This window comes from Achroia grisella, unplaced genomic scaffold (assembly GCF_030625045.1).
Source record: "Achroia grisella isolate CSIRO2021 unplaced genomic scaffold, CSIRO_AGI_Agris_v1 utg640, whole genome shotgun sequence".
Taxonomy (NCBI): Eukaryota; Metazoa; Arthropoda; class Insecta; order Lepidoptera; family Pyralidae; genus Achroia; species Achroia grisella.
The window spans coordinates 4,055,563-4,076,138 of NW_026712977.1; the positions used below are offsets into that span (position 1 = coordinate 4,055,563).

The 20,576-nt window shown below is 30.9% G+C and overlaps 2 protein-coding genes across 2 annotated transcripts in view; both read right to left on the reverse strand.

The window, feature by feature from the left end:
• The window catches only part of LOC131849099 (transient receptor potential cation channel subfamily A member 1), a 40,502-nt gene extending 38,367 nt beyond the window's left edge, over positions 1–2,135 (reverse strand). The window contains exon 1 of the mRNA XM_059199085.1: positions 1,980–2,135. Coding sequence (XP_059055068.1) covers positions 1,980–2,129 — 150 coding nt within the window. The 5' untranslated portion in view covers positions 2,130–2,135. The remainder of the gene's footprint in view (positions 1–1,979) is intronic.
• A 2,030-nt stretch (positions 2,136–4,165) lies between these two features.
• LOC131849136 (otoferlin-like) overlaps positions 4,166–20,576 on the reverse strand; it is a 49,906-nt gene continuing 33,495 nt past the window's right edge. Inside the window, exons 32-33 of the mRNA XM_059199130.1 lie at positions 6,008–6,171; positions 4,166–4,216 (exon numbers count right to left, since the gene is read on the reverse strand). Coding sequence (XP_059055113.1) covers positions 4,166–4,216; positions 6,008–6,171 — 215 coding nt within the window. The remainder of the gene's footprint in view (positions 4,217–6,007; positions 6,172–20,576) is intronic.

Genomic DNA, 20,576 nt, shown 5'->3' on the forward strand with positions numbered 1-20,576 from the left:
ACAAAATTTCATGAGAATCGGTTAAGCCATTTCGGAGGAGTATGGGAACGAAAACACGAGAATTTTATAAATAAGATCTTTTTAAAAACCTGACAAAGCTGAGAGATACTATGAGTTATATTATCTACCCCATTATACTTAAGGCTAACGCTATTGGTATTAGTATTTGTAAAATCTATTTCATTCATTTGTAATGAAAATTTACTATTATTCGTAATTTCGGATTATTACTTGAATTACGAAATGAACTTTTATTTATATTTCATATTTGTTATAGTATTATGAAGAATCATTTTTTATAATTACTATTACTATATACTATTTCTTTTTAAATTATTTTTAGTTTATAAATTTAAAATATAATAGTTAGGTATATCGTACTTGATTAATTTATATTCTTAGACAGCTAGTGTGTTTTATAATTTAAAAATAGTTACCCACCCCAGCTTCACACGAGTATTGCTTTAAGAGAAAAGTTACGATATATATTATAATAACTTTTCTCTTAAAGCACTCTATCTATTGTAAAAATCTGTATTAAAATGCGTTGCAGTTTAAAATGTAGCCAACAGATAGCAGGAGGGACTTTATTTTATACTATTTCATATATATTTATATATATACATACATATAACTCATTTGACAAATAAAATTATATATACTAGCATGGTACAGACTATTAATTGTTATTATGTACACTCTCTACGCGAAAACAATAACTAAAGTAATATTATTCTGACCTCGCTACGGTGCTACGAACATTCTACGCAGGTTCTACGAAACGTAACATGCTCGTAGCCACACGCTGACCGAAGCAATGGGTAGTGTCGGATATCGTACATAGATGGCACTTTCAATATTCCGTCTATGCAGCATTCAATGTATTCTCACGGGAGGAAAAATAATGTTGACAATCTTTAGTGTACGTTACAATAACAACTGCAGAAATACGATACACGGATGTATTAAATTGCATTAAGTGCATACGGAATGCTTGCTCGTTATATTCATGTAGATGCATTGTAGGGTTCTTCAGGATAATAGATAGGTTCTACACTACAATAATACTTTATTATAATAATATTAAAAAGGATAAAAAGTAAAATAACAATCTCACACAGCGCCATCTAGACCCAATTAAAGCTAGGTTAAGCTTGCTTAGTAACTGACTTGATAACTGTTAATATACACACATATTATACATAGAAAATATTCAGACCGACAAAAACAATCGTATTCATGAATACAAAGTGTTTGTGCCGTGCGAGGTACCGAACCCGTGACCATCGGAAGAATGGCGATGTATTAAACCGCAAAATCTATGAGACCGTCAAAAAAATATTGAATATAAAAAAAAGTATAAAAGACGATCTCATCGCTAATGAGATTTGTTCCAGACAACCTTTGAAGAGAGAGTTTAAACGAAATATAAAGTAAATAAAAATGTTATATGTACACTTATGTAATTACAACAGAAATCAGTATGCGTTTTTGTGTAAAATAGGTTTGATTTCATTGAAATTTATTTATTAGGAAAAATATACATTATTTTTTTGAAATGTTAACAATATTATACTGTTGTCTTTTTTTAATTGATCAATCTTAAATAAATTATCTTTTGTGAGTGCTATAAAACTAAAAATAAGACAGTTAACCTTTGTTTACTTTTCAACACGAACCTCTAAGGTTGTAAGTTCATTACTAGTGTACACTACGAAACAGTGAATGCCAATTTATTCCCTTTGACATACACTCAAGTGATGGAAACACCGATAACAAATCAAATTAATTAGAAGCGATTTGCCCCTGCTACGTTGTATTCAAATAATCTAGTGTTGCATTGAACTAATCTTTACGAACGTATATAATTTTGTTAATTTATTATTCTCTTTAATAGTGTATCCAATTATGGTATAACGTTGAGTTTTTTATATTGAACTAATAACATATTGATGTTAAGAATATAAAATTCTACTTACCCTCAGGATTCTGTAAGGACTCTCAGCTAAAAGGCAGACTTCGCCAGAATTAAGTCGATCTGGTGCTTGATGAGGCAGCATGCTCTGCAACTCGCCACCATAGTCGATTTTAATTCTCGATTCTCGATTGTGGCCAGTAAGCGACCACATCCATTCCTAAAACAAATAACTTGTTTATATTTTTTTGAAATATTAAACTTTACCAAATACACATATTCGTATATGCATAACGACCTCAGTGGTCAACGTGTTAATAAAGCAAAGCAGTATGCTTTGCTTTATTAACACCTATATGTAGGGGGGAAGGGGATTGTTAGTAATGTGGATTGATAACCCCATTGCTAGCAATGTACCATGTCAGGTCGACCACGCGGTTCCCCTGGAAACCATCGTGATAAATTCCTGGTGAATTTGTCACGATGGGCTAACTGACCTGACCTCATGCTCATCTTATCATCCTCCACTGGTGCCCTGCCAGCGTAAACCGTTAGCGCAGGCGGGTGCACCATTCCATTATCATCCACAAAAAAAAAAAAAAACACCTATATGTATATATATATATACATATATAATTAAGCAATATATATTATATATTATCTTTACAAAACATGTATTGAAATATCTTTCTTAATTTGATGGTATCTACCTTATATATATGGATGGTAATTTAAAAGTATAATGTTTACATTCTAGATTGTTCGATGTATTACAAAAAGAGCTATAAAATTAAATTAATCACATTCTCAACACATCGTTTGTATATATGTATTCAAGAGTAATATAATAACGTTTACGAAACTAATCCCGTGACAAGCCACGTGATGTCTGTGCTTAAGTTATATTTAATATAGTTATTGTACATTAAATGTTTTCGACTGTTTTGACTTATTCTTTTGCTCTAATAATAACATAGCAATTGCGCCTTATAGTTCATTTGAGTATCATTTCGAATACATTTATTCGAAGCGCTTTTTTAATTTGGGATTTGTTATTTTTATTTACGATACTAAGATTTACTTTTTTTATTGAACTGATAAGCACACATGTAAAACTAATGTGCACTTGCATATTTATTAAACACGATGTTTTATTTGTTACTTAATATGTATTATAATGTAATAAAGGTAAGGTACTTCACTGTAAGGCGTAGAAAATTTTAAAGTACAACCATCAATAATTTCATGTAAATAGGCAGATTTCCTTTTTGAAAATTATAGTCCATTGATTTTATTACCTTTTGAAACTAAAGTAAGTAAGTAATGTAACAAATTTTTGCAGCTTAAATATGCATACTAATTCTAAAACCATTAAACCATTAAAAACAACAATTAAAAAATGTTTGCTTCTCTGTATATTTGTTACCCTATCACGACTGAACGTCTGAACGGATCTTATTATATTTGTCGTGAAAACAGATTGTATCAAAGAGACGAAAATAAGCTTCCTTTTATATTGAAACAGCAGACAAAGACGTGGGTAACTGTTAGTCATGTACAATTGTCGTTGTCGTTGTGGACCTTTGTTTATGACGTCGCTATCACCTAGGTACTCGAACACTACTGTGGCAAGGACAATATGTAATAAGAAACACTTTAGTTGACAAAATATGATTATGTCTCTAATATTATTTACTAATATAAAACAATTACGATCCATAAGTGCGTAGTTACGAACGAAACACGATTACTTAGTCACTGAAAGGCTGAAAGCATTCACTTAATATGTTAGAGTGATTTCTTTGTGCATACACATGAAATTAGATGTTTCCTTTACAGCATCCAAAACAGTTTGATAAATTTATTTAAAAACATTCTGAGAATAATAAAAAATCCACAAATACACCATAAATACGCATTTTGATAGAGAAATTTGTTTATGTCGAAATTACTTGTACGATTATTAAATATAAACACGATTTTAATGTGTCTGTTCATGGAGTTTATTAGTTCAGTTAAGTAAACTTTGAATATATAACTATACATTTCATTTTTACCTGTATAATTAACTTTGATGAATATATATATGTATATTAATATATAGTACATAATAATAATTCACCTATAAAACCATATACCTTCACTTTTTTAAATTCTTGATTTGGGACTAAGTACAAACAAAGTCATGTCAAACGGGATAGATTATTAATTTGTCATATCACTGTGTAGTAGATGTGATTCAACATAAGGTTACGGTAATCGTATACCATCAGATGCGCCGAATGCTGGTTTACCACCATCCTAGTATAAAAAAAAATATGTGAGAGAACATGAACTTACAGCTGCTTCTATAATGAATTCGTTTTTTATCAGAACACAGCGGAATAAGTCAGAAATACAAAAAGGCACACACGAATCTATCCGTAGCCAATAAATGTAATGACTACTAAAAATACTCACATGACCTTTGAAATGCAAGTCGGGGTAAAAAAAGGTAGGCATACATCTAACATATACACAAGTTAGTAATTGACTTGGATAATATTAATATATCTTATATTTCACTTTCAATGCACCCAAAAAAGGCTAATCTTTCTATCCATATATGTAAAGAGTGTTAACAGAAAGAATAATTTATTATCAACTAGCTACTCGCCCCGGCTTCACACGGGTATACATGTATTATATATACAAGTATTCCTCTTGAATCACTCTATTAGGACAGACAGCGACAGCGACTTTGTTTTATACTATATAATGATTCTAAGGAGAGATAGGCTTTTAATTTTTTATTAGTGTCTTGGCGGCGTTTAACCTGCAAGTTCTTTTAAACATCTCATAGTGGTTTCCTCACGAGGATACTACACAAGGGGAGAGATAATAAAAAGTTAACGATTCTAAGTTACTGCTCCGCATGGGGCATGTCTCAAATTGATCATACGTGACTGCAAGTTCTTCCAAGTCCGTCCATATAAAGGACTGTATACAAGAAAGTCTCATTTATAGAGTAAAAAATATTGTTTTAGTGAACTACGTACCCATATAATAACTAAATCCATTTTATCTGTTTTTTTTATCACACCACTTTACTTCCGATGGTCATAGGTTCGATTCCTCCCACAGTGTAAACATTTATATTCATAAGTGTGATTGTTTGTATTGGGGTGGGTGTTTTAGATGTATTTTATTGTTTAGTATGTATTTACAAAAAAAAGTATCTACGAGTATATCAGTTGAGTAGTACCCATAATACAAGCTCTGCTTACCGTGGGACTAGATATCGCTGTGTTAATTGTTCAGAGTTATTTATCCATTTTTTTTTTCCTTTTATTAAGTACGTTTAGTTTTTGTTAGATTCCTTTATCTTTTACCATGGACAGGTACTGATTGCAGATTGAGAGATGGCAGTGCATTTACAAAGAACGAACATATACACCTTAACCCTTTCGAATTTGTAAATAGTCTTATGAGTTTGTAATAACTACATGTTTCAGTAGGGAAACAGTATTTTGTTTGAGTGAGGATAAGGCAGTGAAATTACAAGTAAAGAGATAAAGTACATGATGACGTGATATCCGTAGTGCTCATCAGGGATATTAGGTTACAAATTACCATCAAATGGGCTATCACATTATTTACCATTCCGGTATCATAAAAAACGACCTTCCTAAATTATTATATAACTCACTACCCTTGAAAATAATACGTGTAAGGATTATGCGAAATTAACCGAGTAATCTCCGAGGGGCAATAAATAAAAGGAAATTGGAATCAATAATTAATTAAAATGATAGCGTGTGTCGCTTCTGTGAAACAATAATAATGGTGTTTCGTCATCATCATCTATAGTCTACCTACCTATAGTCTAATACTGGACATAGCTTGTCGCGATAATAATAGAGTTGCAAGTGAAAATAATAATATGATGATTATCAAAGTCTAACACATTATTTTAGTACATACTTACCAACTCCGATTTAAAACTAAATAGATCTGTATTTATACGTAACTTTAAAAAATTGTGACGTGTCTAGAGGCCGAAACATATGTATTAATTTATTACTAGGATAGATTTTTAATATAATGACTTACAGCTAGTCCTTTTTTCCTCGGTCGAGCGGTAAATTCGTTATTGATGACTCGAATCTGCGGTACGCCAACAGTGGCGCTGGAGAGAACAGCCGGACCACAAGGTCTCGGTGGCTCCGGAGATCGTCTTGCTCCGAACAACCACATCTTGGGCATCACATTCGACCCTGAAATGTTATAGGAATGATAGCAGAGTTCGTAGTGTTTGCTAACTGATATTTAATTCACGATTTAACCGTTAATCAGTTCTGAATGTAATGAGAATATTATAGGCTATTTGTCTAAGGAAAAGCAGCAGCAACTTCATTTTGAATTAACTTGATATATCCGTGGTAAAAATCGACTCTAATTGTAGCCCAAATACCTTATTGGGGCTACAAGTAAAGTAGGTTTTTTACGTGTTTCAAATCCAGCTTAGTGAAATATTAATGCCCTATTAAGTTCCAAGATTCGCGTATTGACTTTCCTATTTCAATTATATCCGAGATTTTATCTACATAAATTTTTCTATTCCATCGATTCTATTTCACCCTCTTCCAGATAGATTTTCAATAAATACGTAGTATAATAATTATCAAATATAATCTATCTCATGGCCAATTACAGTAAATTCGCTTCAGCTGTTTAGTCCTAAATCGACAGATGAACAGACACAGTCAGATCTATTAATTCATAAAACACTAGCTATTACCCGCCATTTTATCTGTATAAATTTTCACCATCACGTCCAGATTGTTTTTCAATCAATATATAATATAATTGTTATGTAATACAATCATTCTACGTGGCAAATTCATTAAGTTCACTTCAGCTATAAAATGTTAGCATGGAAGTAAGGATAATTGTGGTCTGATTAATCGACATTCTGGAAACGTATAGGTTGACTGAAGTAATCACACTCCCACGCTCCACGGCCCACTTATTACGAGGGTGCCTAGTGCAAGAATGAGTGGTTAAATAAACCCCTACATATTAAAAATTAACTTAATTTCTTTTCGTTTATTTACACAAATTAATCTATAAGTATACTAAATATTATCCACACCTACATATAAAAAATTAATTTAATATCTTTTCGCTTATTTACACTAGTTTTACTTAACTAAACTTTCTTTACGTTTATTTACTAATAATACAGTGACTTCGTATGCTTTTTTGATATAAATGATAGTCTATTACTATTTTCGTGATACAATCCAGCTTTATGCCTAATTTAATTAAGTTTCATTCAGCCGTTTAGTAGTGAAAATAATTATTAAGTATTACTTGGCATATAACGACCCATATACCAAGGAATATCGAGTTCGTGAGTGCACAGATAATTTAGAAATTAGTAAAAAACAATCTTATTTACTTTTACTTTTCTTGTGGGCATACTGTGGTCGAGAAATAAAATTAGTATAAGACTAGATATACACAAGAAATAATATTAAAACGCCTCAAGAAATACCTTCAAAACGGCGCAAAATTGATAAAATTATCGCATAACGTAACAAAAAAATCCAATTATAGATCCTTCTTGAAGTCGGTTAAACAAATGTTATTCCTAACTATTTTATCATATCTATTTATCCCACGCAACGTTTATCAGATAATGTAATTTTACTTATATTATCATGCTGTTATCTACGAGGGAGAAGGGCCGGGATTTGTATTTGGGACAGATGGCCTAAATACTAACAGGTTGTCCTCTACGCAGAGACTACATAAAACCGTCAGGGTTAATTGATGACTACGCAAATACTAAACTATCTTACTCTAATATTTCTCTTCCAGCGTATAACATTAGCAAAAGCGGATATACCATTTTAATACTTTTATAAAAAAAAGTGCGTTACCTCCATTTTGTTAACAAAACACATTACCTATTGTATGTGGTGGAGTGGAGTAAACAAATCGATCACGCAATAAAAGAACTTTAAAGGTTATGTCAACAAACTGCTAATGACATCACGAGAATGGTTCGGGACTAATTTTACTAGAATTAATTACTATCTGTGTAATTAGGTAAGTAATAGAGAGTATAACTCATTATGAACAAGTTACTTGCCGTTACTTCGTTTACATGCGATTAGTAATATAGTATGGACTGGACACAGATAAACTTATGGTTAATGATGTATGGTTAATGTATTAGATATAATAATATATAAATATAATAATAAAATAAACTGGATGACTAAACAGCGCCATCTAGTCCCACAGTAAGCAGAGAATGACAATTGAGGCTACTGATAGCCCATATTATAAATGCCTTACAAACTATGATATGATATATATGTATATGAATGTTATAATTAATAGAAAAAATAAATATAATTTGTCTGTATGGTCACGGCACTATGTATACAGGAGATGCTTACCACTTGCTATTGAGTAAGTTGACAGCTTGTTTGAAATTACATAAAACTGTATATTAGAGAATATATTCAACGCTCTCGCTATGTCGTTGTTTTAGCTATGGTAACGAGCTGCCTGTAGGATAACGCCAGGTCAAAGTCGTTTGGTGTCAGCAGTTTGTCAACTATCTTTTTCAACTACTCTCATCAAATTGTCCAACGAGAAATCGTGACATGGAGTAGTATAGGTTTTCGTAAACTTATTGACTACTGCTACCTTATTTAGCAATTTTAAATGTTTATCCGTCGTACTAGATAAATGGAAAATAGAAGAAGATCACTAGGAATAAGGAGACATTTATATGGAATGATTGACAAGTTGAAGTATGTACACAGGATTGTATAATAACAGAACTATAAATTTAGTTACAAAAATTTGTAATCATAAAATTTGCTAATCAGAATGTATTTATAATTCTATTTAGAATTATAAATACATTCTGATTAGCTAGTATCTCACTAGTAGTATCTCATACTCACACTCTCTAGTACAACACTATCTCTATGTATATTATATGTATATTAGTCACCTTATCACGACTAAAGTCTGTATAAAAACATGTATCGAGGACGAATGTTCGCTATCTTTTATCTTAGAAAAAGCAGAACAAGACGGGTTTAACAGTACATAAAAGTGTTTCTGAACATGCTTATGATAAAGTTATTTGAAATAGAGACTGCTTCAAGTATTCCTATTCTACCGATTCAGTTTCTGTAACCGAACTGCAACAAATAATTCAAGTTTGTAGACATGATTCAGCACGATGGAGGTCTGCACAGAACTTCTGAGTAACTTCAGAGTTTCTACCATTTAGTATAACAGACTTATGCCTTGGATAACCAACGTAAATAGTGAAACAATGGACCGTATATATCAGTACACTAGTACTTACATTGTGATGTTCGCGAACAGTGTTTTAGTCTGTCCAAACTATATAATCTAACTAACTATGTATTATCTTATCTGTGGTCTAAACTAAACAAAACTGTATAGATCTTTATGTTTGATACAAATTTGAAAACTGCATTTAACTTTTCAATTAATTTAGTATGCTTTAATATTCTTTCTTTTATTTGACAACAAATTTACAGAATATTCCATCCTAGTCTGTTTGGGAGATCATTAATAATGAAGACGCATTGCTAGCAATGTACTATGTCAGATTGACCTCCACGCGGTATCCACTGGAAACCATCAGGTTAAATGCCTAGTGAATTCACTATAATAGGAGATCTACTGAATGATCTGTCTTTATATTCTTTGTACTGGCTGTCTCATCCGTCGTACTCGTGAATGAGTGCTGCTTTAAGGGACTGGACTTCGCTAATCACTATTTTGATAAAATGTAATTTAATCACTCAATCAGTTAGTTACGTTATTCTTATTTTGACTCTAATGAATTAGTGCTAGTTGGTAGGTTGTATTCACAGATTTCAACTTAAATATGCCTAGTTACAACTAAATTATTTAACAGAGTTGCACGCAAGTTTCTAGCTCGTTTTTCTTGTCATGACTCAGCTTTCCGAAAATAAATGACGGCCATTCAGAAGTACTTCAATGTATGTTAATTTCAATAAATAATTTCCTATTCTACATTTACATTTCATGAGTACTTTGTGCAAAAATATAACTATCGAGTTGCATTAGTAACAATCAACTCTGCGAGCAAACAAGTTACGATTGACGCAACGCGACTACTAAAACTGTGAACTGAATATTCATTCGCATTTTATAAAAGCGAAACTGTGTCTGACAATTAGTTAAATATATGATGATGATTTTTTAGATAAAAAAATAATGAACCTATTATATATAATTTTTTTATATAAAATAGGTTTTTTTCCCGTGATACGGGAGGAATTCTGAATAATACAAATACGATACTAGATAGTAAAGGTTTGAAAGGTAATAAAGAGATTGTCATTTTATTACCTTTCAAACCGCTGAAAGTTACTAATGGAAAATAATCATTCATCTAAATAAAATTCAACGTAATAAAAAAAATTGCTAAGTTCTAATACTATGCAAACGAAATCACAGCTAGTTTCCTGTTTAACTATTGAATTCACCACATACATTTTAGGTACAAATTTAGGTATTAATTCAACGTTTGAATATTTTACTTTTGCACAAATTAGTTGCATAATGATCCTAATGGATTCACCGTTTTCCGTACCGATTGAATTTCAGAGCTCCGAGAGTTGTTCTGTAGTTGTTCGGCAAACTAGAAATTGTAAGCTCTACAGAAACGCTAACAGAAACCACTAGATCTGCAGTCTGGTTTAGTTTAGTATTACTTGGATTTATATATTTCAAATTCAAATACGAATCTATTTGAATACACATACGAAACTAAATGAAACTTTCTGTTTAGCGATTTACGCTATTGGCATTTCTATAATGTACGTTTTAGTTTCCGTTTAAAGCTGTTTTTTTTTTAACTTTTCTATTATAGTTGTAGGATACAGCTGATTTTAAATATTCACTATACAATAATGAGAAGGAATATAGAAGGCATTTTTTTTATACTACGATGGTGGCAAATACGGTTTATCTGGTGGTAAATGGTTATCGCATATGAATGCCAGAAACACGAGGGGTATCACGTGCGCATTGCCGACCCCAGCACTTATAGAGAGGAAGGTCAACTCTTGCCTGTTGGCTACTACTGAGTTGCCCTTAGATTAGACCAAAGTGCTGTCCCAGAACGTCTTGCTGAGAATTGAAACTGAAAATTGAGAATTGAAATTGAAGTTGAAAAATCAAAATTACGATTACCTATGCAATAGGTGATCGTAATTTTGATTTTTGTTGAAAAAGGAAAGGGCGCCTAGTTGAATGAGTTTCAATATAAAATAACCGAATCTGGAAAATGATATAGACGCAACAATTAGTAAATTTCATATTTGAAGACTTAGTAACAGATGATTATATAACAGGCATTACACATGCCTATATCCCATCTCATGTATATAGCAACCGCACCTTATATATGTGGTTGGTAAATATTATAATAATTGAATAATATAGATCCTCCAATATAAATCCTCCACAGATATATTAGGTTAAACAGGTTTACTTAGATCGTAAAAATAATAGTAGAAAAATATATATGTGACATGGATCTGTATAAAGAGCCGGACGACAGAATTTTGTAGCTGTAAAATGAAATGTGTCTGTCTCGTCTCTAAGTGGACAGTGGTCGTAAAAAGAGGCAAATTGCTGTGTACAATTTGCTTAACCTACTTGATGGAAAAGAGGTGTAATACAATATGTATAATAATCATTCAAATCATTCCTCGATTTGAATAATTATTATACATATTGTATGCATGATTATTATCAGATGGACCGCATGCTAAATTGCCACCATATAATTGTATAAAAATGGCAAAGGTGCTAATAATCAATCAAAATCAAACATATAATTTGAATAGCAATACGTATATCGTTATGTGATGATGGTTCTCTTATGATTTCTATTCCTGAAGACTAAAAGGGCATGCATTCTTACCGAACAATGCAAGTCTACTTTCATAATGCTGAACAAAGAAGATTTCTATACTTAAATAACCTTAAATACTTAAGTAACCGGACATCCTCACACCCTCATGGTTGCTATTACTAAAGACTAAAATGCAGGCATCCTTAACCTACAAACAAGTCGAGTCTACTTTCGTATTGCATAAAGATAGTTACTTACTAGCTTTACATTAACGGAATATTTCCTCACATCGTTAAGTCATAAATAGAAACCTTAAAGTTTACCGAGAGCCACACCCTTAGCTCCATTAAACAACGTAGTACCAGTGATCGAGAGATAGGACATACTAGGTATGTAGTGCGAGCTATCAAATTATATAAATTGATTACACGCTCGCTAGCAATTGCTTTTGAAAAGTAATTGAAAAAAAATGGTTGTGATAGACGTATAGGTGGTTAATTGAATGTATTGTGAAGGATACGTGATAATTATTTTTTTAGAATAGTCTGTAATATGTTATGTATGAAAATATAGAAATAATAGGAGGCAAAAGATATTACACAAATACAATGCAATCTGATTTAATAGAGCATCCTTTTAATGCGTAAAATTATAACAGAACATCAGTGGAGGTTAGGATAATCAGCGCAGCGTGACAAATTTATTAGAAATTTTGCACAATGGTTTCATAAAATAAGCAAAGCATAAAAATTTAAAGAATAAATTATACTATTCTATTCTTTCAGTTTCTGTCACCAGAGATTTATAAATATTTGTTTTCATATGAAGTTTTATTATTCAGATTCCAACTCACGACCTATCGATGTAACTTAGGATAGTGAACAGCAAGGACATTAGACCACTAGGTCTCGCTTGCGTTTATTAATCTAATTAATTATGATACAGCAGTGGCCACTCCTTAAATTCTTTCATCACTTATATTGCATACGTTCGATTCAAATATGTCTGCTCTAATCTATATTCAAATCAACCATTACTTTATACTGGCTAGTACTTGCGACTTCGTCTAGTTTTTTATGTAAAAGATATTTAAATGCCTCATGCTATATAAGTATTTCCTGAAGATTCTATTAGAAAAACAGACACACATTCGTATTTCTGATCATCATCATTATGACAAATGCATGCATACATACTGTGCCTATTAACATAATTTCAATCTTGAACTTTGTAACGATATATTTGCCTAGATATATAACAGATATCGTAAGAATATATATTAATAGTGATACTTGTAACTAAATATTTAATATGCTACTGTATTTATAATAAATAAATTGAGCTACATGTTATAAAAAAATATTTACAATCACTACTGTCACCACGGCAGAATAATTTATAACTCCAAAATTGTTTCTTATTTAGTACAGTGTACTTGCTATCTATCCCATGCTCTCTAGAAATATATTTTCATATAGATAGTTCTGAAATTCTTCCACTCGTAGTTTCTTTTAACAAATAATTGCGTTTCATTGGCCTTTGTAAATTGCGAGAATGGGCTGCCTACATAAAGTAGTTTTGCGTTTTCTTGCGATACTGAAGTGAACTATAACATTGAAGACATGGTTCTGTAACAAGCAAGCTTCCGTGACACTAATTTTATGTCATTAATTATTCAAAATACTTACAAATAATAAAGTGAGATCATTACTTTCATTTATTATTAAAATTACATTACGTAAAACATTAAATATTAATAATACAAAGTAGTTACGTAAAATAACTGCATTAAAAAATTTAAAAGAAATTCCTAAAAATATTTTCATTCCATTAATTTCACTATGTAAATTAGATTTAATATTGACACAATTCTTTGAAATGGACAACTATATATGCTTATTCCATACTAATGAATTTGAATCTTATTCATCCGAAATAAAATTGGAAGTTGTTTATGCGTTACAGGATCCTTTATCGAGCAATTATATAGAAACTGACATTGTATAAGGCTTCACCCGCTGATTAAAGACATCCAATCATATAAATGTGACGTTGTGAACTGATATTTTTTTCATCAACATTAGAACATTTTGGAACTGATTTGGCCATTTTATTTAGGTAATTATTTATATATTTACTTATGTGTATGTATATATATCAACAATTCTGGTCTTTTCCGTTTAAATAAATACACAATGAACCAATACCCTGCACTTTGCTAGGGTGTTACCTATGATAGGTATATTTAGGTATATACTGTAGTATGTATTTAGGTATATAATTAAAGCTATTTATATAACTAAGCATTCATGTATAATACGTAAAGATACGAAAAGATGTTTAAAACAAATAAGCGAAGATTCAGGCAAAAAGACGGAAACAGGCACTTTTATACTAGAAACCGCGTTAGAACACCATTTATTACATGTGTTATTTTTGTATATAATAATGTAGTAATGTATAGATAATATATAGTTAATAATGTAGAAATTTTAATGTCTCTGTGTACAATAGGATTCTATATAATTTAACAGATCATAATGAAAGTTGCCATGTATAAATAAATATATATCCACATTATTATAATCTTATATAAGATAGCCAGTATTATTTACTATTGACCTTAAGGTAAACGTAACATTGGACATGGCCATATCAATAACCAATACTTAATATACGTATGTATATACTCATATATATGAGAAGGTTATGTTAAGGTTAGTATATTAAGGTTTTACACCAAATTAAAATATGTTACTGAGCGAAATAGACATCGTAAGTTCACAAATAATTTAAGTAAATAGTTACGAACATACTTTTTAATGTTTATATTTTGAAGCTTGTTTGGAGATGTCGAAGTCGAGTCGAGGTGTAGAGGAAAGATGGCACTTCGACACTATAGTCAAAGTAAATTAATTGTAATTGATAAAATATAGTTTTACAAATTACGTTTAATTCCTCAAAAAAAAATGAAATAAAAATGTTTCTGTATTACAATTAATTTAGAAATATACTATAGATAAATGAAAAAAACTAAGGTTAGATTTTATAAATAGTTATGTATATCACAAAACTGGCTTCAAAATACATAGTTTTTGGCAGCGATCGAAACTATGCCTAACGAGAATATTTTTTAAAGCATACAGGACAAACATTTTCACAAGCGGCTCACCCTATGGTAAATAATTAGCGCTGCTCAAGAGTACTCGCAACACCAGAGGAATTGAAAATGAGTTGCCGACCTTTTAAGAAGGAATAAGCGCTTTTCTTGAAGGTTTCAATATCGTTACGGTTCGCAAATACCATTGCTGGAAGGATAGGCATTTTTATGAAACTTATTGATAAATGTAGCAATAATGCTTCATGTGTATTATTGTTACATGAATGTTATCATTTAAGAGTCTTAAGTAGATATTTTCAAGAATGCAACTTGTATAAAAACGATACCGAGTAGACATGAGATAGAATTACCTTTACTGGTAAATAGGCGTTGTAAGCATTACTACTGTTTTTCTTAGAGCTTAGATAATAAATAAATGATGCAAGTATTTCTACTTGCATAAAAACAAACGTATCATATACCGCAGTTTCTAAGTATTCAATACTAAAAAGTAAGCACTCTAAGGTTCTACACTAGGTATATACTTATATAATTTCTATTATATAATAGAAATTAATTTTATTATTTTAATGCACTCTGTACGAAAAATGATTCTACAAGTCAAATACAGGCCATATCGAGAATGTATATATTTATATACACTCACAAATTCATAATGGCATTATAATTAAATTAAATACAGCCGAAAAAGTGATTCTAAATAGTACAAACAACAAAGCAAAAGGAAAAATATGTGAACGAGATAGAATGAGTTCCGTTGATAGTACTTTTTTTAGATGATAATGGAATGGTGCACCCGCCTGCGCTAACGGTTTATGCTGGCGGAGCACCAGTGGAGGATGATAAAATGAGCACGAGGTCAGGTCAGTTAGCCCATCGTGACAAGTTCACCAGGAATTTGTCACGATGGTTTCCAGGGAGAATCGCGTGGAGGTCAACCTGACATGGTACATAGCTAGCAATGGGGTTATCAATCCACATTACTAACACTCCCCCCCCCCCCCCCCCCCCCGTTGATAGTAAGGACCATCCTAGGCAGACTCACTTTGCTGTCAGGGATATATATGTTATATATTTATTTTACAAGTTCTTGCATGGTTGTTTGTTGCAATGGTTAACTAGAATTTCGAAATATACATTATTTAAATAATATTCAAGTAATAAATACACACATAAACATTTTTTTGTTGTATTTTGTCTTAATTTCAAAATATATGAGAGCCTATCTAAGCTCGCGACTCCATATCCGCGATATTCACAATAACAAAAGTACCTATAAACTTTTGTTTGTAAAATCAGTTATGCTGTTTCTTAGATCAGCGTGTACAACCAAACATCTAAAAATGTAACAATCATTTTTGAGTTCATGATATGACAACAAAATTGAAATTTATTCGGAAGCGACTAGGTAGGTATCTACGTTTTGGATGTTTTGAGTTAAATTAAAAATAAAAAACCTGAGAATCCAACCTGCGTTCTCTTTTGGACAGTATAAACAGGTCGTCGAAGGTGAATACATATATCAACGCATAAAGTGTATGAAAATTTTCTTAACATATTGTATGTCAAATGAAATATCAATTAGTAAAATCATAGACCCAGAACGTGTCTCTATGTTTGAGTTTGGAACAACGTGACCACGTGTACCGAAGTGTGATTTTGTAAATTAATTTGAACGTAGACGTCATAATTTAACGCTGGGAAACCCATTATGATAGTAATGACAGTAACCAGTAACTGAAAAGTAAGTGGAAATATTTGAATTGACCTTCAGAAAGTATAAATTTGTGTACCTAAATAATTATACCATTACATATGATCATTTTTTAAATATCTTTAAATAAAATACTTGACTTCTATAAAGTCGACTTTTCCTTTCGAAAATTTATTAACATTATATTCAAAGCACTCAAAGGCTTTTCATTATACTGTGATTGAAAGTCGTCTCAAAAAGTTGACTTTGTAAATAAATTTAAAGTTACTATTAAGGATTAAAAAAAAAACAAATTAAACAAGCCTTATAATTCAAACGTTCATCAAAAAATATGTTGATGAATGATTTAGATACTTCAAAGATCTATATCTTTGAAGTATACCTATGTATGTTATTTCAAGTACTATAGTACCAAACCTACATAAATTATAGTAACTACATGTAATGAACTTATCCAAGTGATACCAAGTTTCGCAATGGGATAATACCTCGTTAATTTCAACTTGTACAACTAAACATGTAACTATCTACATAGATACAACGAAACAAGTACTATTCAGACGAGTCTTACAGACTGAAAAAAATGTTTCCTATGCTGTTGCATTTAAATGGCCTGGAGCGATAGAATTAAACTCGTGTGGACACCATTTTTAAATTGCCACTCTCAACAATAAAAAATCCCATAGGGAGGGGCGTGGGTATCACTTTGAGAAATACTGGACTAGTATATTGTTACCAGTTCTGTCTATCAAACAAATCGTTTTCAAAACTAAGCGCTGGCTGATATATTGCTGAGTATTAGGGTGTGCCTCAGTCTTCAATAGCAAATAACAACATGATAGGCGTTACCTGGAATCATTATACAGTGTAAATAAGTTTACGATTGTAGTACGCTTTGATTCTCGATTACCTTTGCTTACCCTGCAAAGCTCCGAGCTTAAACATATAAGTTACTTGTACGATATAAAAGCTTAATAAGTTATAGAGTTTACCTTTGAAATGATCCGGATGTTATCACTAAACTAGTCGATTAGAACTACAGATTAGTACTGATAAATAACCACAACAATATTTTCCATATGCACGTACATGTTAATAATAATTGCGTGTTCATTGTGAAATTTTTATATGTAATTGCGTAATTTATAATGGAATGGAAAAATTCTTTACTCATAGTTACATTAGCGTTTTTATAGATATATTTTAGTATATATGTCTTTACCCATATTATAAATGCGAAAGTAACTCTGTCTATGTTTCTCGCTTTCATGCTAAAGCTGCTGAACCTATTTAAATGAAATTTGGTACACAGATAGTCCCTAAGAAAGAGTGTAGGCTACTTTTTAATGCAAAAGAATAAAAGGGATTATCAAATATAGAGACACGTTCTGGGTCTATGATTTTACTAATGATGATAATTATATATATGTTAAAAAGCGATATGAAAGGTTATATAGAAGTATCGTTATTTTGAAAGCTAGAAGCTTGAAAGTTATTTCGAAAGCTAGAAGCTTGAAAGTTATTTTTAGGCTATTGGTTAAATCTAAATAAATAAGACATTCAAAATTGGAAAATATTATACTCTTAAGGGTGTAAATTAAAACATGGGATGTAAGTTTGTATGAAATTCCTCATTTTATGAAGCTGGAACGAAGAAACTTCTTTAACTTATTTGGGTTAGATTATTAAATATTTTTCCTTTATTTGGTGACTAAACATTATCGTTAACTAACGATTTAACGACTAAACAATAATACAAACAGTATTATTGTTATTGATAGAAAAAAATAGTACTGAATCTTGAAACTCGTATCATCTCGTGCTCGAAATGTCAAAAATGCCTATTTTTTTCTCGTATGGGTTAAATAGGACTGAGTAAATACAGTTTACGTTTATTGCCTCACAAGATTTACACAAATCACTTACATAAGAAAATTAATAGGTACCTTATTATATTTATTGTTAAGAGCAATTTGTTGAATATTTTCTATAAAATTATACACTGAAACGCTATGTGATTCGATACTTAATTATATTGCTTAAATTGTAAATAATCTTAAATGTCCTTTCTAAGAAAGTAATTTATTTATTTTATCATAACCAATATTCTTTGAGTTTATTATTTCTATAAACTAAACGTATCTCGATTTGATTGATGCGTCTCGACGCAAATAGATTTTTCGACAGCCGAGATTTGATTGATCAATCACATTAATAAATTATATTTAATCTGTTATAATCAATATACCTATGTAATAATTGTTTTCATCCAGCTTTCTAATTAAGGATTAAATTTTTAACCTACACAAGTATGAAGTGCGCGTTACCATAATAAGTTTTCTTAGGTAAGCCTACCTTTACCACTGCGACTCAGGTACCTATCCATAGTCTTCAAAATGGCGTATTGCAAACCAGATATAATACTCATAAACCTAAATGACGTACATCAAAAAATTAACTTCGTAGTAAAACATGTGACTGTGCATTTAATAAAAATTATTTAAATATTATTGTCGAATTTCCATTTCAGTTCAGTGTTATGATTATTAATAGGTTTAGTACCTATAATATACCTATAATTGTATATCATTCGTCTTTCATTTTCAACTACCTGAGTTTTCTCTTTATTTAATCATTATTAATTATTTTTTTATTATAATTAACATGATTCGTACTTATATACAATGAAATACATTCTCAAATACAATGAAATTCAATGTACTTTTTTTATATTTTAAGTATTCACAATCGTATAAATTTTTTGTGCCCATATTGTTCAAAAAAGTATATTGAATTTCGTTGTATGTGAGTAAGACTCAACGTTTCAAACTTGTCGTAGCATGGTACCGAACTCATTCATTAAAAGGAAAACGTTGTTAATTGAACTCTATGTATTTACGATAGTTTTAAAATGCAGTACTTTGTTGCTTGTATTATACATAATATATATAGGTATTTACTTATTAGATAGCAACTAACTGATGCACACACAGTGGAAACTTCTACATATAGAAACATGATACGCGCATTGGTGTCCTATATAACCCAAGTAAGCACTAATGTTAGGAACGGAAATGGCTACCTACAGGTTATGCCGTGGGAAGCAACAAGTTATTCAAGACGATGTAATATTATATTTATAACAAAGTCGACACACAATGTTAAATAGTAATATAAAGAGAATATTATATAACTGAATTACATTATAGTCAATCAAACATAAAATAATAGGTATAAACTAAGTATAATTCATAAATTAGTTCTAAAAGTTCAGAAGTTACTTACCTCTAAAATTAGTCGGCCTATTGTCTTTTTTTTTCTTGAATATTCTTATATATTGTCGGTTAAATCAAATCTTAACGAAAGCAAGAGTATTTGGTTGATTTTAAAAGTTTCACGATTAGTATTTTTACGCAATTCTAAATGTTTTTGTCGGTTTCAATAGCATGTAGAAGCGTGCAACGGCTGCCGTTGCTATGGTCAACGCGAGTGGTTTGTGCCGCCCGCTAAATTTAGCCTCGCGGACTGTGAACGCATAATATTTTTTCAATGAATTTCAAAATATTCACAGGATTTCAGAAGTTTATAAACTTAAATGTTTACATTTTGTATTTAATATGTTGACGACCTTGATGGTCTAGCGGTTCACTTCTAGACCACCAAGGTCGTCACTTCCGATGGTCGCGGATTTGAATCCTGGCACGGCACAATCATTTGTATTCATGAGTATGATTGTATGGGTGTTTTCTATGCATATTATATATTAACAAAAAAAACATCTACGTATTTATATCAGTTGTCTAGTACCCATAACACAGCAATTTTTTTTTATATTATATATTATAGGTGTATAAGTGATGACAATTGACTATATACATTTATGTCTCAATAA